General features: G+C 52.8%; 1 protein-coding gene across 1 annotated transcript in view; it reads left to right on the forward strand.

The window, feature by feature from the left end:
* The first annotated feature begins 301 nt into the window (after nucleotides 1–301).
* Nucleotides 302–20945, forward strand: part of LOC148777004 (ninein-like protein) — a 39505-nt gene continuing 18861 nt past the window's right edge. Inside the window, 12 exon segments of the mRNA XM_088840259.1 lie at nucleotides 302–479; nucleotides 999–1171; nucleotides 1625–1706; nucleotides 4348–4538; nucleotides 5182–5334; nucleotides 6761–6928; nucleotides 8428–8564; nucleotides 9784–9924; nucleotides 13121–13298; nucleotides 14106–14216; nucleotides 15052–15132; nucleotides 20236–20376. Of these exon segments, the coding sequence (XP_088696385.1) occupies nucleotides 302–479; nucleotides 999–1171; nucleotides 1625–1706; nucleotides 4348–4538; nucleotides 5182–5334; nucleotides 6761–6928; nucleotides 8428–8564; nucleotides 9784–9924; nucleotides 13121–13298; nucleotides 14106–14216; nucleotides 15052–15132; nucleotides 20236–20376 (1734 nt within the window).

The raw sequence follows: 20945 nt of genomic DNA on the forward strand, positions 1-20945 counted from the left end.
TAACCTCACAGGGTCCAGGAACACGGTCAGCCTGCCCTAGATGCCCTCTGTCACCGGGAACTCGGCATCTTCCTCCCCAGACTCCTCCCTCGTCCTCAGGTTCTCTGCATCGCCAGCACCCCTGTTTCTCCTGGAGGCCCGGTTGGACCCAGCCTCCTCCTCTGATGCTCCCAAGGTCAGGGGCGGCGGGCCAGTTTCTGGTGAAGAGGAGAGAAGGGAGGTGGTACTCGGTCCCTGGGAGCATGACCCACCTGTGTGAAACGGTCTGTTTTCCTGGCCCGGCCTTGCTTCCTGGGACCCTATGCCTTTCTCTCCAACTGGCCCCTTCTGGGAGCTTTCCGTCGAACCCGTGTTCTCTCCTGGTCACAGCCCCGGCCGCACCCCCACTCCCCAGTCTCTCTGGCCAGGCAGATTCCTGCAGAGCCAGTGTCATTTCTTCTCTGCTTGGGGAGTCCCCATTGCTCCACAGATGTGGGCAGGTAAGGAGGGAAGCAGGAAGGGCAGGGGTGTATTAGGGCTTAAGGGAGCCTCATGAATCGCTAGCTGAAGTCCACACCTGCCTCTGCCCCTGACTTTAGACTCATGCGGAGTCTGAGCCTCCCTGACTGTGCTGAGGTCCTTGCCTCTGTGTCCTGTCCAGGTGGGGTGGGGTCGGGAGGGTGGGAAATGACCTCCTTTTCTCTAGAGCACTTGGATTATTGGAAGGTTATTTCTTTGTGTAAAAAGCTATTTTTTAAAATTAGTTTTCTATCACATAACAAAAGCACATTTTGCTTGGAAACACTGAAACAACAGCGAGAACTTAGGATGGAAAGTGCTGTCTCCCAGCCTAGCTGTCTCAGCCCCAGCCCCTCGTTGTCCGTTCCCTGTGTTCTTCTGGCATTTTCCTTGTCTGTCCCCGAGAGCCACATCACACCTCCCAATCTGCATCTTTGTAAGCACAAGTGGACCAAGAGTCTGTTTTAAAGAGCCCCCCACGCCTCCCATTTTCTTTCCAGTTGCCTCCCGGGCGGTGCCCCCAAAGTACGTGAGCGGCTCTAAGTGGTACGGCCGTCGGAGCCAGCCTGAGCCCTGTGGTGCTGCAGGTGGAGCCCCAGGTCTCCCGGAGCAGCCGGCCAGACCCAGTGCAAGGAGCCAGCTCCGCCGCTCGGCGTCCCTAGAACGCGTGGAGGTGGGTGGAGCCCCCCTCGGCACCTCCCCAGTCACTGCTCACGTGATATGACACAGGAAGATGGGAGAGGGCATCTCATCGCTGGCAGAGGGGCTATTCGGGGACCTACATTGGCTTTAAGGGGTCTCTGGGTCTATGTCTGCAGGGCAGCTCTGGCCACAGAGCATCCTCCTTCAGAAACGGGGGCCTCGGAGCAACCCCTGTTCACCACCACCCTCCCCTGGCCCTGCAGGAGGAGGGGAAGGTTAGTCGGCTGAGGGCGGAAAGGGCAGGTGTGCCACAGCCACGGTCAGCCACATCCAGCACTTGGACCAAGGCTCACCCTGCACAACCTGGCGGGCTCGTGATGATGCCTCCGGGGCCCCCTCTGAGACTCCTTGAGCTGTCCACTGCGGGAGCCTTCAGGCTTTGGTGTCAGAAAGGACATCCATGGGGCAGATCCACCCACTGCAGGTTAATCGTGGCTGACGTCCTTCTCTTTCTGAAGAAGCCGACAGCACGAAGGAGCCTCAGAATGAATTGTTTGAAGCCCAAGGTAAAGCCTGGCCTTGTGGTGAATGCCCCCTTTGGTCAGTGCTGGGCTGTCAGGCAGCAGGCTGCCAGCGAAAGAGAATTTCCTGGGAGGTGCCCAGTGTGGGTGGTCTCTCTGGGGTGCCCTTCTCCTGGGTGGTCCCAGCTCCGAGATTCTTGAGGTCAGACCCTTGGGCAGGGGCCGCTGGCTAAGAAAGCAGCTAGTTGGCTAGGGTCACAGTCATCCTCCCGACCGGCAGGCATGGGCCAGGGGACTCCTTCCTAATGTGCCAGGCCTGGGCCAGCAGCCTCCCCACTCAGCAGAGGCCCTGCATGTGCCCCAAGTGGAGGGCGAGACGTGGCTCTGGTCCTGGGAACCTGGCGGAGCACCCGGAAGGCAGTCACAGGTGTGCTTAGCAAAGCTGGGTGCATCAGCATGTGGGTGTGCGGGTTCCTTAAGGACGCCTCTCACCAGCGTGTGTCACAGGGCAGAATGTGCAGGACCATGGCTCCAGCGGGAGACCAGAAGCGACCGAGAGCTGCTCCTGAGCGAGAGGTCTGCACTGGTGCTGAGCATCGTCCAGACTGTGGCCCTTAGGGGCCGAGGCTGTTGTTGGCTCAGCGCTGAGCGTGGGGACGTTCGGCGAATGAGCCAAGTGTCTGTGCTACTGGATGAAGCAGATGGACCTCTTTGTGTCCAAAAATCACTTCCCAGATTCCCTGGACTCAGAGTCAATCTAGGGGACGAGAGGAAGGGCTCCGGGGAGGTTATTCACTGAGTGATTTTGGGCTCTCTGCCCAGAGACTGCTTGGGTTCTTCTTTCCATCCGGGTTAGAACTGACACTCATGCACAGACACTAACGTCAGACCTCTCAGGACATATTTACCTTCTCTGCCAGCCCTGAGAACACACACACCCTGCTGTCAGAATTGCTTTTCCCTTTGTCTGGTTCCTGCCTTTATTTATTTATTTATTTTTAAATTTAAAATGTATGTATTTGGCTGTGTCAGGTCTCAGTTGTAGCATGCAGGATCTTCACACGTCATTTGGGATCTTTGATTGCAGTGCGCAGGTTTCTGTCTAGTTGCAGGGCACAGGCTTAGTTGCTCCATGGCACGTGGGATCTGAGTTCCCCAGCCAAGGATCGAACCCGAGTCCCCTGCATTGCAAAGTGGATTCTTAACTATGGGACCATCGGAGAAGTCCCTGTTTTTCCATTTTTCCATAGAACTTTCAGATGTTTTAAGCTGGAAGGGGTGTTGGAAATGGCCCTTTCCTTGTGTTTTCCTCAACCCGATATACAGCATCGTTCATGAGCATGGAGGCCTGGCTTTCCTCAGGAAAGGACTTTCTGATTTTTGGTTGGGTTATCACAGTAAACGCCAAGATGTCTCCTCTCTGGAGAGCTCCAGACCACTGAGCGCGCCAGCCGGAGTCTGGTCAGGTGCAGGTGACCCTCGTCCTGCGTCGGGCAGGGTGGTGCAGTCTGGGCGTGGAGGGAGCTCTGCTTTGAAGCCTTGCTTATCTAAGGAGAGCTCTTTGTGGGCACCCCAAGGTGCCCAAACACTCTCCCAAAGGGTGTTTCCCTGGCAAAGCTTCAGAAACCTCAGTAAGCCACCTGGCTAACCTGGCCGTCTGTCACCCGGACTCGCTGCTGAGTCTGCATCTCAAAGACCCCTGTGGCTCCTGATGTGAGGCGGTATGGAAAACAGCCCACCTTGAGTTGTTTTTGCTGGGAAAAAAAGAAAAAAGATGACACTCAACCTGCATCCAAACTAGCCTTTGGTGCTCAGTTCCAGTTTCCAGGAGATGTTAGGGATGGAAGGGCAGGAGGGCGGGGACTGGGGGGCGGACGGGAGCTAACCCAGCGGCTCTGGGGGAGTAGCCACACGCACAGGGAGGACTCTGCATTGATGCTGAGTTGAAGAAATCAGCCGTCAGGAGACTTGGGACAGAACTGGGACGTCGTTGTTGGGTTGTAGGGCCATCGTCGCACTGGGGTCAGGAGTGCATACGAAACACTCAGGGGTGAGAACACGGCAGCTGGGATTTGCCTTCAAATACTTGGGCCGGGGACTTCTGTGGTGATTTATTGTCTAGGACTCCGCACTCCCATTGCAGGGTCCCGGGTTCCATCCCTTGTCTGAGAACTAGAGCCCCCATGCTGTAACTAAGCTTTTGCATGCCACAACTAAAAAGATCTCACATGCAGCGAGCGACCAAGCCCCAGAGCAGCCAAATAAATAGCACAGAAACAGAAAAGACGTGGGCAAGCACACACAGGGGCAGATGAAGCCAGGGCGAGAGGCTGCCCAAGGGACAGGTCATTGGCCTCTGCGAGACGTGCTCTGCGCTTTGGGCAGGTTTGAAGACCTTCTAGACATTAATTTTTCAAGCCGGGCCTTTTGCTTCTAAGCACGAAGCTTGCAGGTATGCTCCTAGTGCTGCAGCTTCTGGAGGCTCCCTTCAGACATGCCTTCCCCTCGTGCAGCAGAGTCCCCCTTGTATTGTGAACTTTTGCATAGAATTAAGTTGCCAGAATGCATGGTGAGCCCCGTGTAGCTACCGTCGGAAGCTTGACTCTCACACATGTCCCTCTGGCCATCTTTCAGTCCATCTGATTTCAGAGTAAAGTACCACCTTGGTGTGTTTCCCCTGCTTTAGGCCAGCTGCCAACCTGGGGTTCTGAGGTCTTCGGGAGCCCCCGGAAGTCCTGCAGCCACTCCTTCGACACCCCCGAGAGCTGGGTCCGGGGCCTCTGGGAAGAGCTGGGTGTGGGCAGCAGCGGCCACCTCACCCAGGAGGAGCTGGCCCTGATCTGCCAGAGCACTGGGCTCCAGGGCCTGGCGAAGGAGGTGAGAGGGGATGGGACGGACCGCCCTAAAGGGCTGAGTCTTTGTGGTTGGTGCCAGGCCTCGAAATCCCCTTCACCGTAAGACACAGATTCAGTCGTCACTGTCCGGCCTAAAATCCTGTGCTGACTCCCAGGGCTAGTGCTGATGGTCCGTCTCGGGCCACCTTCACTCAGGACCCTCCTCTGCCTGGAGCTCTCTCCCCTCTCTGGTCCCCCTAGGCCTACCGCCCAGCCCAAGGGGGGTGTCCATAGCATCTGGCTCTGACCCCGGCAGCTGTGTTCAGCCCTTCCCTCCTTCAGGGCCCAGGGGAGGAGGGGGCAGTGTGATGGGATGGGCCCTGCCTTTCTGACCCCGAACCGCTGGGATTCCGTACACACGTGTCCCGCGAATACATGTCCCACTGTCCAGCATACTCTGTCACAGCAGACTTGGGGTGGGTGTTTGGGAGATGCGGGATGCTCAGGTGACCATTCACAGCCGGGTGCAAACTGACCAGGCGTGTGGATTTCACAAGCCACAGCCAGGAAACCGGTGCTGGGATAGCAAGCCGCCTGCTTGGTGGGGTGGGGGCCGGGCCTGGGCGGGGCGGTCAAGGCTTCTTGGGAGCAGCCTCTGAGCAGATGCCTGAGGCGCTTTTCTTTAGGAAATTGAAGACCTGTTCAACAAGCTGGACCAAGATGGGGATGGTAGAGTGAGTCTGCAGGAGTTCCAGCTTGGCCTGTTCAATCATGGGTCCCCTCGACCGCTGGAACTGGCCCCGCTTGTCAAACCCAGCGGGTCCTGGTCTCATTACCAGGTACGGTGGGACCGATTAACTCTAGAAGCCCAGGGTGACTGCCGTCACTCTCCTGAAGGCCTGTGCTCTCTGCCTGGTCCCCAGAGTGGGTGGTGGGAGGTGGTCGGAGTGACCTCACCTGACACCGCTTCTGCCTGGCTGAGCGCCACTGGTGAGCTGCTCGCCTTCTTTGAGCCTCAGGGTCCTCATCTGTAAAGTGGACGCACCTCACAGGGGTCTTCCATGGATTCCCTGGGGCACACTCGTTCCACCAGGAGCACCCGGTCCCTCTTCCCTGGGGGGCACAGTCACTGTTAGGGCCGCGCCTTCCCCAGGATTCCCCTCCAGGCTCTCCTGGAGCTGTGTTCTTCCCATTTCTCATCCTGCACGAGGCCAGCTGGAGTCAAGCGGACTTTATTTACACTGTGCTATTGGCCGGTGCGTTTGGTTCATCTCTGCCTCGGGGTGGTCAGGGCTCCTCCCACCGCAGGGCACGGTTGTCCTGGGGCGTCTCGCCGCCGCCTCTTTGGCAACGTGGCTGATCCCGTAGTTTGTGGGCGGCAGTGCAGGAACAGTGGCCTTGTTCTCTGCTGGGCTGGGCTCGTCCGAAAATCAGGTTTCTATCCCTGAAGCTACTGAGACGGGGAAGGAGTCAGGGAAGTGAGGACAGTGCCCGGCCACCTGAGGGCAGGGACCGCACGGTGCCCAGAGCCCGCGGAGGAGGGTTCCTCCCAGGGGCCTCGGCCCTTCGTCGCAGCCCAGGAAGCGCTGACGTGGCCACGGGGCCATGTTCTGTGTGCGTGTGGACACTGGTGTGGCCGGGCTGCGGGTGTGAGGCCTCACACAGCAGACTGAGGTTCTCCTGCTCCATCACGGGAGCCCCTGGGTCTGATGGTCTGGGGACAGCAGAGAGGAGGGGGCCACTGCTCCTCCTTGTTCTGGTCCCAACAGCAAATGCATGTCCCAGGGGCCCTCCCTGGGGTGGGAAGCACAGCCTCCTGGCCGCACCTCAGCCTCGCCCGTCAGCTTTCCAGCTGAGGGGTTTTACTGCCCTTGTCTCCAGCCCTGAATGCTGAGGTCATGTGCCCTCCGATCGGGCCGCCCCACATCTTCTGAAGCCCATCCTGGCTTTCTCTGCACAGACTGGGTTTCCCTCGGCTGGCGTGTGCCTTCCCAGGCTCTCCCTCTGGGAGGACAGGCGGGAAGCCGTTGCTCTTTCAGAGAAAGGTTACCCCGGGCGCCCCGCAGGTGCTGGGGCCCCTCAGGCAGACGGCCCTGAACCTGGGCTCGGGTTGTCTTCGCAGAGCCTGCAGTCCCCACAGGTCCTCCGGGCACCCTGTTCCCTGCAGCAGGAGTCGGGGAGGCTGCACCGCCGAACACAGGTGGTGAGGTCACGGGAGGTGCGTGAGGAGGCCACGGTCCTGACGGCGCTGGTCCCCGCGTGCAGGTCCCGCAGGAGAGTGTTGGCCAGACCACCAGGTCGTCCCTCGTGTCCGTGTGCTCGGGCCCCCACCTCTTCTGCAGTGTGGATGATGGCAGCGGCTTAGCCTTCCCGGAGCAGATCATCTCCTTGTGGGCTCAGGAGGGCGTTCACAATGGCAGGGAGGTCTTGCAGGTGTGGACAGTCATGAGACTGCCCCAGCAGAGGCGTCTGGGCGGGGGGATTAACGGGAGCCGCTGCCCATTAGGGAGGCTGGACAGAGAACCTCGCAGACACAGGCCCCGTGGAGGGAAGACCCGTTAACCTCAGTTTGCTTTATTTTTTGATATCAATGTGTAGGACATGTTAACTTAAAAACATATTAAGTAAACAGCAGAGAAAGCCCACAGCCTGGAACAAATCCTTTCGAGGGTAGGTTTCAGTATCTCAGACTCAGCCCGCAGCGTGTGTCGGCCTCCGAGCCGATCCTTGGTCCTGGAGGACAGGAGGGCACCTTAGTGCCTGCAGGACGCGGGCGTGAACACCAGGAGGCGGCGCCCACACGTGTCGCGCGGTTTTTCTAATCTGGAAGCTGCTGCCCACACCTCTTTGTCCTCTGCTCCCAGTGTGATTTCATTGCTGGGAAGCGTGCTCTCAGCATGGCCTGGCGGCCACTTCCGGGTCACTCCACATGCTTTAGCGTCCTGTCATTTTTCTCCCAGAAGCCCTCGGGGCCCGGGAGTCTCCCGGCTCACAGGAAGGGCTTCCCCGTGGGCCCTGCCATGTGCCTGACCCACCCGTGTGTCTGCAACTTGTAGTCACAAGCACCAAACACTGGGAGAGCAAGCCAGGGCACCAGTGTTATCACTAGGCAGCCGCCAGGTGCGTCGGCATCCCCAGCTTACTCTTTTCCTTATGGTGGTAAAATATAGAAAGCACGATGTTTCTCTTCTTTTCACGTTACCTTGCCCAACCCCGAGGGTGAGTGGCTGTGACGCTCGGAAATGCGTGGCTGTGGGTCATGGCTCTATCGATCATGTTTCCACCAACAGAACTCGCACTGTTCCTATGTCTGTTCGTGCTGTTTAGAGATATATTAAGGATTCTGTGTGTCTGAAATGGCGCAAACTCCACTCAAACTGGCTTGAGCAAGAGGCCATCAGGGGTCTTTGTGATCAGCTGGGGAAGAAGGAGGATGCTTAGGCTTGGGGGTCCCGGCTCTGGGGGTTGTCAGGACTCTGCTGGCCTTTGGGTCTTGGCTTCAGGTCTAGCACCCTCGTGCGGCTCCCCAGGACCCCGTGGCCTGGACAACGCTTGATTTGGCAGAGAAAAAGCCCTTCTCCAGCGTCCCTATCAATCCCCAAAGTCCTCTGCTTGCATATGCCTCCTTCTGTGTCTGTCCCTTTGCCCAGGAAGGGGGACTCTGTCCAGCCTGGGTCATGCCCACCTCTGAGGCAGGGACAGTGAGGGGAGGAGCCGTATGTTGACAGTGGGAAGGGGACCTCGGTGTGGACAGGGACCTGGGGAGAGGGACCCCAGAGGGACGGGAGCAGGGGAGAGGCTCCACTCGAGAGGTGGAGGCTTTGCAGACAGAAAAGGAAGGGACTGGGCCAGTGAAGTCTGGGCCTGAGGGATCCAGCAAATATCTGAAGACCTGCTCATCCTGCCTGCCCGATGGGCCTTGCTGTTTTCAGAGCCTTGACTTCAGTGTGGACAAGAAGGTGAACCTTTTGGAGCTGACCTGGGCCCTAGAGAAGGAGCTCATGATGGGGGGCGGGGCCTCCCAGCAGGCAGCCTTGGCCTGCTACCGCCAGGAGCTGAGCTTCTGCCAGTAAGAGCCCCGCAGGGGGCGGGGGGCGTGGGATGCCGCTGGCCAGGCTGGCTGCCTCGCCCAGGGCGTGGGCAGCCTGCGGGAGGAGAAAGGGTGCTTCCAGCACGGTCACAAAGCACGGCATGGCAATTAGGCCAAGAATGCGTTCTGTTTTAACTGGGTTTGGCTCCAGTGGAGCTGGATATTCAGGTTATCCATCTACTGAGCCGCTTGGCATAGAGATGGTTATTGTGTTTTTATTGATGCTCTGAAGCTACAGAAAAGGTTGGCAGTAATTCCAATCTCCATCCTCAAGACTTTGCATCTCGTTAGGTACTGACAGGTGAGACCTCTGACGTCAGGCAACTCTGCAGAGGGGCCCAGAGGAAGACTGCTTTGGAGGATGACGAAGGGACACAAGTTTGTTGCTTCTCCAGTGGGGGAAACAGGCATCAAGATAGCTGGTGCCCTGAGCCTTGGGCAGGGCCTGTGGTGAGCGGACAGAGACAGGCGTTTCCTCTGCTCTGGGCAACTCCCTGGCACTTAGGCGCCTGGCTACAGGTGGCAAGGCTGTGACCAGGCAGGATAATGGGTGGTCAGCCTTCTCCCCTTCATGCGTCCAGTCCCAGGTTACGTGCTGGGGATCCCTGGGGCCTGAGGCCCAGCTGCAGGCAAGAGGGAGCATGGATAACTTCCCACCTCTTCTAAGGCCGTCTGGAGGGGTGAACACTGCACGCCCCAGGCTCGACCCTCTTGGTTCAGAAACCTGCGAGAAACCCCATTGCAAGCCAGTTGGCTTCTTGCTGTATGTACTTCTGTAAAACAGACTCAATAACTGCAGAAACCATCCTGGTAGGAGGAGGGTCAGGCTTCCCAGGTGGCGCTAGCAGTAAAGAAGCCACTTGCCAATGCTAGTGCAACCCGCTTGCCAATGCACGAGGTGTGAGAGATACGAGTTCAATCCCTGTGTCAGGAAGATCCCCTGGAGGAGGGCATGACAGCCCATTCTAGTATTCTTGCCTGGAGAATCCCATGGACAGAGGAGCCTGGCGGGCTCCAGTCCATAGGTTTGCGCAGAGTCGGACATGACTGCAGCGACTTGGCACGCATGCACGGGAGGTGGATCAGAGTTCAGCTCTGGCCACGGCTCAGCACTCTTAGGCCAGCTGAGTTTGTTCCTTCAGACCGGCTCGCTAGGCCCAGAGCAGTGTCCCCATTGACCCCGCCCTCCTTCCTGCAGGGAGCAGGTGGAGCAGATGGCCAGGGAGCGAGATAAGGCTAGGCAAGACCTGGAGAAAGCTGAGCGGAGGAACCTGGAGTTTGTGAAGGAGACGGACGACCTGCACTCCGCCCTGGAGCCGCTCGCGGAGGAGAAGGTCAGGTAGGTCCTGCTGGGGTCCTGCTGGGGCCGGGGCGGATGGTGGACACAGGCTGCTGCCAGCTGAAGCCCTGCTGTCTCACCTGAGCCCGCAGCAGGGAGCCCGCAGACCAGGCATCACCCATGCAGTGGGCTGAGCAGACTCGCACAGGGTCAGCCCGGCTGGTTGCGGACAGACCAGAGGAAAGCATTTCTGCCTTTATGAAAGTCTTCCCCTCTCTCTCGGTGTGCCACTGCCTCCCTGTGGTCCTTTGCCGTGGCCGCGTTCAGCCCCGTCCCAGACAGGAGATGCGGCGCCGGGTCCCCCTGGACACACATGGGGCTGTGCCTTGTGGGGCTCCGTGGGGCTCCTCGCTGGGGGGCAGCCTGACTGCACACACCCTTCCTCTGCGGCCAGCACTGCCCTCCCCAAGTTCCCACAAGCCGACGGCGACTGATTTCAGGCCGTCAGTCGGGGAGCTGAGAATGGATTTGCGTTGGTCTCAGCCTGGTTGACCTGATTCTCCCGACCACCCCGCAGGGACTCAGTTCTCTCTGTATCAGAGAGCCGGAGACTCGTTATCTCCACCCAAGAATCTGGTTGGGGGACACAAGGCCTCGAGGGCCATGTGGGTGCTGGAATTTTGCTCCGTGAGTAACACGGTGTCATTGGTACATATTTAGAAATAGCGTTTGCAGTTGTGTTAGGTTACTCTAACAGAAAAGTATTGAGGGATACATGTTCATTGTAGAAAACTTAGAAAATACACACACAGGGAGAAATGAAAGCAAAGCCCTCAGGTCCACAGAGGTCGTTGCTCCTAACCTTTTCCACGAGTCGCTCGCTTCTTCCTATGCCTGTGGTTGCTTTCAGAGAGGTGTCGTTGCTGTAATATTGCATATCCTTTCTGAGCACCCGTCACGTGGCTCTGCCATATGTTACTGCACCTTTCCCCTTTAAAGAGGGAAGTGATGTGATCAAGTTTGTAAAACTCGCCCCAACGTCTGCAGGCTGTTAGGTTAATCGTGCTCATCAAACTGTTTCCCTGAGTGACAGCTGCCCTCGTGCCCCAAAGCTCTGCGGTGAGTCTGCGGGAGGCCGAGCCAGTCATTTCTGGTTTCGACCACAGTCAGTTGATTGCGGACCCAGCCAGGCTCTGCTGAAATAAGAGTTTCCACTCATCTTCACTCTAGATATACTGGGTTTGAGAATCCTGCTAAGCAGCTGTGTCAGTGATGTTGTTGTTCAGTCACTCAGTCACGTCTGACTCTTGGCGACCTCATGGACTGCAGCACACAAGGCTTCCCTGTCCTCCACCATCTCCCGGAGCCTGCTCACCCTCATGTCCATCGAATCAGCGATGCCATCCAACCATCTCATCCTCTGTCGTCCCCTTCTCCTCTCGCCTTCAATCTTTCCCAGCATCAGGGTCTTTTCCAGTGAGCCATTTCTTTGCATCAAGTGGCCAGGGTACTGGAGTTTCAGCTTCAGCATCAGTCCTTCCTTGAATATTCAGGACTGATTTCCTTTATGATGGTTTGATCTTCTTGCAGTCCACGGGACTCTCAAGAGTCTTCTCCAGCACCACAGTTCAAAAGCATCAATTCTTTGGTGCTCAACTTTCTTTATCGTCCAAATCTCACATCCACGCGTTACTACTGGAAAAACCGTAGCTTTGACTAGATGGACCTTTGTCAGCAAAGTGATATCTCTGCTTTTTCATATGCTGTCTAGGTTGGTCATAGCTTTTCTTACAAGGATCAAGCATCATTTAATTTCATGGGTACAGTCACCATCTGCAGTGATTTTGGAGCCCAAGAAAATAAAGTCTCTCACTGTTTCCACTGTTGCCCTGTCTCTTTGCCATGAAGTGATGGGACCGGATGCCATGATCTTAGTTTTCTGAATGTCGAGTTTTAAGCCAGCTTTTTCACTCTCCTCTTTCACTTTCATCAAGAGGCTCTTTAGTTCTTCTTCCTTTTCTGCCTTAAGGGTGGTTATCATCCGCATATCTGAGGTTATTGATACTTCTCCCGGCAGTCTTGATTGCAGCTTGTGCTTCACCCAACCTGGCATTTCTCATGATGTCCTCTGCATATAAGTTAAACAAGCAGGGTGACAGTATACAGCGTTGACGTCTTCCTTTCTCGATTGTAAACCAGTCTGTGGTACTCAGTCTAGTTCTCACTTTTGCTTCTTGACCTGCATACAGGTTTCACAGGAAGCAGGTAAGGTGGTCTGGTATTCCCATCTCTTTAAGAAGTTTGCACAGTTTGTTGTGGTCTACACAGTCAGAGGCTTTAGTGTAGTCAACTAAAGGCAGAAGTATATGTTTTTCGGGGAATTCTCTAGCTTTTTCTGTGACCCAGTGGATGTTGGCAATTTGTTCTCTGGTTGCTCTGCCTTTTCTAAATCCAGTTTGTACATCTGGAAGTTCTCGGTTCACATACTGTTGAAGCCTGGCTTGAATGATTTTGAGCATTACTTTGCTAGCATGTGAAATGAGTGCAGTTGTGTGGTAGCTTGAACATTCTTTGGCATTGGCCTCCTTTGGGATTGAAATGAAAACTGACCTTTTCCAGTCCTGTGGCCATTGCTGAGTTTTCCAAATTTGCTGGCATATTGAGTGCAGCACTTTAACAACATCATCTTTTAGCATTTTAAATAGCTCAGCTCCACTAGCTTTAGTGATAAAGCTGAGGTTTGGCACTGTTTTCCCTGCTGATAGAATAGAAATGGTTGTTGTGAAAGATCACTGCAGAGTCTGAGGGGAAGGGCCCCCGCCCTGTCCTCTGTCTGCCTTGGGATTCGCTGTGTGCTAGCTTTCCAGCGCTTGTGGTATAGGCTGACTTCTCTGTGCCTTCAGCCCCCAAGGGCCCTGATGCTGCCTTTATTTACTCATGCATTTTTTGATGATGTGGAGAAGGTTGAATGGCCAAGAGGTGCCAGAGACCCACCCAGAGGTCACCTGCTAGCTCGCCCCATGGGCCGAGGGGCCCGCTGGTTCACTTGTCTGTGTGGGGTCACCTCTGCCAACCCCGAGGGGGGCAGTTCATGAGGCCTCCGCTGCCCCACCACACTGTAACTCACGTGTCTATCAGGAGGGAACAAACGAGCCCCCAGTGCTGAGGCCAAGTGCGCCAACGGAGACCCCGGGGAGGGAGAGGTCCAGGTGGCGCCCATGGGGAGCCCAAGGCACCATGAGCCATGTGCTTTCAGACGCCTGGAGTAGGGCTACCGGGGGAGGCGGAGCCTCCTGCGGTCCGAAGTGGAGGTGGAACGCGAGCTGTTCTGGGAGCAGGCCCGGCGGCAGAGGGCCGGGCTGGAGGAGGACCTGTGGCGCCTGCAGGTGGAGACCGGCCTCCGCGAGAAGCTGGCCCTGGCCCTGGCCCTGAAGGTAGGGGGTTCCGGGTGTGCGGGGTGCCTTATGAGGGCGCCCCACCCGCAAAGAGGGAGGCCACGTTGCCCAGAGTCTGTCCCCCACACCCACACCTTCCTGGGACAGGACTGAGCCCTAGCCGCAGCAATGGGGGCGTGATGGCAGAGAAGGTTTTCTGTAGCCACAGGGCCCATTTCTCAGCCGGCAGACACGTCCTGCCTTCCCAAGGAGAGACCCAGCTCTCCTCTGCAGCCGTGTGGGCAGCAGGATGGGGCCCCGGGGCTCTCCCTCTCTGGGTCAGCAGCTGCCGCCTCGGCTGCCTCCCTGGGCCCAGAGAACTAGAGCAAAGACAGAAGCGTCACCCGCCCCCAGCCCTGACCGTGTGACCGGACGCGGGGCGCTCTTCCGGGCTGTGCAGAGCGTCCCTGACCTGCTCCCCGCCTGCCTTCGCCTCCAGTGAGGTGGCCCTGGCCCCACCTGCTTCTCCTTCCCTGACTCGGGACTGTGGATTCTTCCACACCTGCCCTGCCACCCCCGCCTCCCTCCCCAAGAGGCGAAGCCGGGCCTGCCTTCTGATTGTTTCCTGTGTCTGTGGACACCGCCTTCCTTCCAGTGGACTCCTGGGCTGTTGCGGTGCAGCTTCAAATCCGTCCTTTCAAAGAATGCTCGGGAAGGCTTGTCACTCCCTTCCACTCGTGCTGCTTATGACCTTCTGGAGAGCTCAGGCGGCGGGAGCGCCTCCCCCAGAGATCCTGCTCCAGAGCCCTGCCTCTCGCTCCCTCCTCCATCCCCAGAGCTGGCCAACCACTGACCTGTGTCTCCTAGGAAAATAGTCGATTGCAGAATAAGATGACTGAAGTCGTGGAGAAGCTCTCAGACTCAGAGAAGCTAGTCCTGAAGCTGCAGAATGACCTGGAGTTTGTGTTGAAGGACAAGGCAAGTCCTCTTGCTGACTCTGAGTCCCCAGAGAAGCGCCTGTGGGTTCTGGGTAAAGGGCATCAGGGTCTTGATGGAGAATACACAGGAGACAGACTTAGGTTTTTCTGCTAAAATTCCACGTGCTGCTCAGTCACTCAGTCGTGTCCGAATCTTTGTGACCCCATGGGCTTTAGCCCGCCAGGCTCCTCTGTCCATGGAATCTTCCAGGCAAGAATACTGGAGTGGGTGCCATTTCCTACTCCATGAGATCTTCCCGACCCAGGGATTGAAGCTGCATCTCTCGCGTCTTCTACCTAGGCAGGCAGATTCTTTAGTACTAGTGCCACCTGGGAAACCTAAATTTCTCTAATGGAGAGGAAATTATTAAGGCTACTTTGCCCGTATTTTCCTCCCCTTCAGGCAGTGCAGGGGTGCAGGTGACACCCCAGTGATGCCCTGCCTGTTAACCTTCTGGTGACAAGGCCTGGAGAAGTCAGAAACTTCTGCACAGACCCCAGTGCTGGGGTGAGGAGCACTTGGAACCTGGCCTTTTCCATCACCTTGAGAGGAGGAGGGAAGGGGTGGGAGGTGTAGGCTCCGTGCAGGGACCTCCCAGGTGGCCGGGGCAAGAAGGCAGCCCAGGGTGCCGGTGGGAGCATGACCACCCTCCTGACATTCCGAACATCATTCTTCCCTGAGACCTCTTAAACAAAAGGGTGGGGAGGAAGAGGCGGGACAGTTGGTTGCGCCTGCAGATGCTGAGCGTCTTGGGGCAGTATGAGGGGGAGACAGCCCACCCTCTGCCTGGCCTGAGGTTCTGGCCCTCATTTTCCTGCTTGCCTCTGGCTTTCAGCTGGAGCCTCAGAGCACAGAACTCCTGGCCCAGGAGGAGCGGTTCTCAGAGATCCTAAAGGAGTACGAGTTTAAGTGCCGGGTAACTGGCCCTCTGCCCGAGGGAACCTCAGGGGCTGTCTGCTGAGGACTGGGTGGCCCCACCTCCTGGCCTCCACGTGGAGGGAGGCCCAGCCCGGGTCCACAGGAGCGTCCCTACGTGAGCCAGGCGGGCATGTCCTCTGATGTGGGCTGCCTTCTTCAGTTGAGGTCTTCTGAGCCTCGTGTTTTTGTTTTTTCAAATATTTTTGGTTGTGTTGCCTGGCTTGTGGGATCGTAGTTTCCCGACCAGGGATCGAACCCACACCCTTGGCAGTGAAGGCATGGAGTCCTCAGTATTGGACTGCTGGGGAATTTCCCGAGCCTCATGTTCTGCAAGGAGGCAGATGAGGCTTTGCCTGCCCAACACCTGTGCCTGGCCCCACACAGGCTGCCCAGCCCAGTCCCAAGGCCCCGTTTGTGTCCAGGCACCGTGTAGCGCCACCTCTTATTTCCTGTGGTTGAGTGTGTGCATTTCCTGGGCCAAACCTACATGTGAGCCCACTCAGCTGGCATCGCCACCTTGCAGAGCAGGGGCGGGTGGTGAACAGTCACTGCTGGGAAGCAGATCACACTCCGTTACTCCCTCGAGACTGGCCCAGACTCGGCAGATAAAACATGATTGTTTGGAGGTAAGGGTCTAGTATTCACGTGCTTCTTAATGGTTTCCTTCCCGATTAATGTAAGAACTGTCTCTCTGCACGTGATGCTTTGGCCACACCAGAGGATAAAGGTGAGCCTGTGCTGGTCTGCAGTGTGACGTGACCCGTGCCTCCTGCCTGCCACACCCCGAATCCTGGTGCCCCTGCAGTCCTGTGTGTGGTCACCTGTGTAACCCTTCTCAGAGACCGAGTGGTGTGTGGAGTTTGTGGTTAACTTTCTGGAAGGAACTCTCCTTCCTGCTGTGTTTTCTGCCTCACTTTGAGCACCTGTGACTGAGCAGCAGTTAATCCGTTGCTTTGCTGCGCCTGAATTTTTTCATACCGGTGCAACCCCTTTGTTTTCTTCACATGACTGTCACCTAACTGTTGTTACTCATTTCACTTTTGATTCTTGAAACGGTACTTTTTGAAATTTTGGGAAAAGTATTTTCCATTTTGGTGCGACTTATTTAGAGAATTCCCATCTTTAGGGGGGACATTTTTGGCTGTTTCAAACTACCATTGAGAATATTAAAAATTTTTTTTTATTTCAAAATAATTTCTAATACACGAAGTTGCAAATATCTGGGCAGCCAGCCCCTCTGTGTGTGCTGACTTGGCGTGGCAGGCGCCGCCTTCCTCTGCAGTGCTTTCCGAGCTGCTTTTGAAAACCCACCCTCTCCTGCTTTCTTGCTGAGCTCACCTCTCCTGCTGACGCTCATGCGAAGAGAAGCCTCGAAGGTTCCAGAGCCCTCAGACATAGGGCTTCGCTGTGTTCAGTGGACTTGCTGCCTTTCCTGGCTCTCGGGGCAACACCCTGTGACTGCCTTCAGCATCCACACGCACCCCAAATTCACGTGCGACCCACACGAAAGCAGGTACATGGCTTCCCAGCCCTGCTGGATGCACCCTGGATGGACAGGCTGGGACCCAGGACAGTGCATGTCATCCTTAGGCGCTTAGAACAGAGAAGTCTGCCTAGCATCATACCTTAAGGACCTGTTTTCTGGCTCTGCTGAACTTGTGGAGCATGTGTATGGTCTTACAGTAGCCATTTGAGGGGCAGAAGGAACCACTGGAGGGGCAGGGTATTGGGTAGAAATGATTCTGTCAGTGTTTCCTGCCATATCAGCACTGCTCAGTAAAAATAACAGTCACACGTGTACTTCCAACTTTTCCAGTGGTCACATTAAAAAAGGTAAAAAGAAAAAAAGAGGTGAAAAGAAATGAGTGACGTTAATTTTAATAACATTTTATTTACTCCATTACTTTCACAGTGTCACCATTTCAACATGTACTCAATATAATCACGTGTTAAGTGATTTTGCATCCCTCTTTGGGAACCCGGTCTTTAAGATCACTGCAGAGTTTATGCTGCACACCTCGATCAAGACTGACCACGTCAGAGATGCTCGGTGGTCGGTGTGGTGTCACTGTGTGGCGAGGGGGGTCAGGGCGCACGCACCCGCCGCCCCTGGGCCTCCCTGCAGCTCTTGCTTCCTGGCCTTGCCCTCTCCCCTGGGACAGAGGTGCTTGCTCTGGGGAGATTGCGTAATTGCTCAGGAGTTTCTGAAGGAGGTACAGTGAGCCTAGTAAACATGTGCTTCCTCTAAGATCTGCAGGACCTGTCTCTTCTCCCACTTTTCGTAGAGCTGCTTGTATATTTTGGAGATTAATCGTTTATCCGTTGCTTCATTTGCTATTATTTTCTCCCATTCTGAAGGCTGTCTTTTCACCTTGCTTATAGTTTCCTTTGCTGTGCAGAAGCTTTTGATTTTAATTAGGTCCCATTTGTTTATTTTTGCTTTTATTTCCAATATTCTGGGAGGTGGGTCATGGAGGATCCTGCTGTCATTTATGTCAGAGAGTGTTTTGCCGATGTTCTCCTCTAGGAGTTTTATAGTTTCTGGTCTTACATTTAGATCTCTAATCCATTTTGAGTTTATTTTGGTGTATGGTGTTAGGAAGTGTTCTAGTTTCATTCTTTTACAAGTGGCTGACCAGTTTTCCCAGCACCACTTTTTAAAGAGACTGTCTTTTCTCCATTTTATATTCTTGCCTCCTTTGTCAAAGATAAGGTATCCATAGGTGTGTGGATTTATCTCTGGGCTTTCTGTTTTGTTCCATTGATTTATATTTCTGTCTTTATGCCAGTACCATACTGTCTTGATGACTGTGGCTTTGTAGTAGAGCCTGGAGTCCGGCAGGTTAATTCCCCCAGTTCCATTCTTCTTCCTCAAGATTGCTTTGGCTATTCGAGGTTTTTTTTATTTCCATACAAATTGTGAGATTATTTGTTCTAGTTCTGTGAAAAATATGGTTGGTAGCTTGATAGGGATTGCATTGAACTTATAAATTACTTTGGGTAGTATACTCATTTTTACAATATTTATTCTTCCAATCCATGAACACAGTATATTTCTCCATCTATTAGTGTCCTCTTTGATTATTTTCCCGAGTGTTTTATAGTTTTCTATGTACAAGTCTTTTGTTTCCTTAGGTAGATATATTCCTAAGTATTTAATTCTTTTCGTTGCAACAGGGAATGGAATATTTTCCTTAATTTCTCTTTCTATTTTCTCATTAGTGTATGGGAATGCAAGGGATTTCTGTGTGTTGATTTTATATCCTGCAACTTTACTGTATTCATTGATTAGCTCTAGTAGTTTTCTGGTAGAGTCTTCAGGGTTTTCTGTGTAGAGGATCATGTCATCAGCGAACAGTGAAAGTTTTTCTTCTTCTTTTCCAATTTGGATTCCTTTTATGTCTTTTTCTGCTCTGACTGCTGTGGCCAAAACTTCCAAAACTATGTTGAATAGTAGTGGTGAGAGTGGGCACCCTTGTCTTGTTCCTGACTTTAGGGGAAACGCTTTCAGGTTTTCACCGTTGAGGATAATGTTTGCTGTGGGTTTGTCATATATAGGTTTTATTATGTTGAGATATGTCCCTTCTATTCCCACTTTCTGGAGGGTTTTTATCATAAATGGATGTTGAATTTTGTCGAAGACTTTTTCTGCATCTATTGAGATAATCGTATGATTTTTATTTTTCAGTTTGTTAATGTGGTGTATTACGTTGATTGATTTGCGGATATTGAAGAATCCTTGCATTTCTGGGATAAAGCACACTTGGTCATGATGTATGATCTTCTTAATGTGTTGTTGGATTCTGATTGCTAGACTTTTGTTAAGGATTTTTGCATCTATGTTCATCAGTGATATTGGCCTGTAATTTTCTTTTTCTGTGGGATCTTTACCAGGTTTTGGGATTAGGGTGATGGTGGCCTCATAGAATGAGTTTGGAAGTTTCCCTTCCTCAGCAATTTTCTGGAAGAGTTTGAGTAGAATAGGTATTAGCTCTTCTCTAAATTTTTGGTAGAATTCAGCTGTGAAGCTGTCTGGACCTGGGCTTTTGTTTGCTGGAAGATTTCTGATTACAGCCTCTAGTTCCGTGCTTGTGATGGGTCTGTTCAGATTTTCTATTTCTTCCTGGTTCAGTTTTGGAACGGTGTACTTTTCTAGGAATTTGTCCATTTCTTCCAGGTTATTCATTTTACTGCCATATAATTGCTGATAGTATTCTCTAATAATCCTTTGTATTTCTGTATTGTCGGTTGTGATCTCTCCATTTTCATTTCTAATTTTATTGATTTGATTTTTCTCCCTTTGTTTCTTGATGAGTCTGGCTAGTGGTTTGTCAATTTTATTTACCTTCTCAAAGAACCAGCTTTTGGCTTTGCTGATTTTTGTTATGGTCTCTTTTGTTTCTTTCGCATTTATCTCTGCCCTAATTTTTACGATTTCTTTCCTTCTACTAACCCTGGGGTTCTGCATTTCTTCCTTTTCCAGTTTCTTTAGATGTAAGTTAGGTCTTGTTTCCTGAGGTGTGCCTGTATTGCTATGAACTTCCCCCTTAGAACTGCTTTTACAGTGTCCCAGAGCTTTTGGGTTGTTTTGTTTTTCTTTTCATTTATTTCTATGCATATTTTGATTTCTCTTTTGATTTCTTCTATGATTTGTTCATTATTCAGCAGTGTGTTGTTCAGCCTCCATATATTGGCATTTTTAATAGTTTTTCTCCCATAATCGAGATCCAACCTTACTGCATTGTGGTAAGAAAAGCAGATGCAATTTTTAAGTGTAGTCAGATCTGTACATCTTTCATTTAAGCCTTCCCAAGGTCGTTTTAATTCAAAGAAAAGCCTTTCCAGTTCTGAGCTTCTTGAAAAGTCTCTTGGGGTTTCTTTTTTACTTTCACGGATTCGTTGTCTTCAATTAAATTTTTGAACTTTTGGGTATTTCTGCTGGTATAAAGTCTGAGATTTGTATCGAGCCTTATTTTTTCCAGTTGGAAACACTCTTGGTGCACTCTTTTCATTGTATAAACATAGAGGTTAGTCTTTCAGAGGAAATCATGAAATGTCACTTTATTGAGTACTAGCTAGAAGTCTCCTTTGTTTCACTTAGGTTTCTGATAGTTGTGAAGAAGCAAAAAATCTGTTGCACGAAAGCCACATGCTGCAGGATGAAATTGCCATGCTAAAACTGGAGATAGATGCAGTGAAAAATCTGAACCAGGAAAAGGAAAAGAAATATTTTGAGGACAAGGTCTGATGCTGCAGGAGAGAAGCAAGGAGTTAATCAAGGAATGGAATCATTTAAAAGACAGAACGTATCAGTACAAATGTGAGAAAGCAGAAAGAGAAGTGAGTATCCAGAAGAAGAAATTCTCAGACTTCCTGAAAGAAAGTTCAAAGTGATTCTTGATTCTGGCTAAATGTTGAATCTAGTTGAATATAAAACTACATAGGCTGGGAATGTATGGTCTTTTAACCAGCCTAAAGGCACACCTGTATCCAGCAAATAAAAATTAGACCCAAGAGGTGCTTTACTTTGAGTAGAGACATCGTATTGCTTATGAAATGTTAAGAGATTCAGTTCCAAATTATTAATATAGATAGTGTCAGTAATTTACTCTTTTACTATTATTATAATCATTTTAATCGTTATGTTATCACATTTCAGTATCATGGTGAAGCAGAGAAATGAAATGCTCAAACCTAAAATGAATATTTTGAAATTAAGCTTCAGTTACATGGATTATCTTGACACTCAATTCCAGGTTTCCCAGATGCTATATTTTATATATTGTACTTTGCTTCAGTAGCTTGTCATAC

The sequence above is a fragment of the Moschus berezovskii genome, chromosome 9 (genome assembly GCF_049115385.1).
Source record: "Moschus berezovskii isolate FMDL1 chromosome 9, NW_MosBer_1.0, whole genome shotgun sequence".
NCBI classification, from domain to species: Eukaryota; Metazoa; Chordata; class Mammalia; order Artiodactyla; family Moschidae; genus Moschus; species Moschus berezovskii.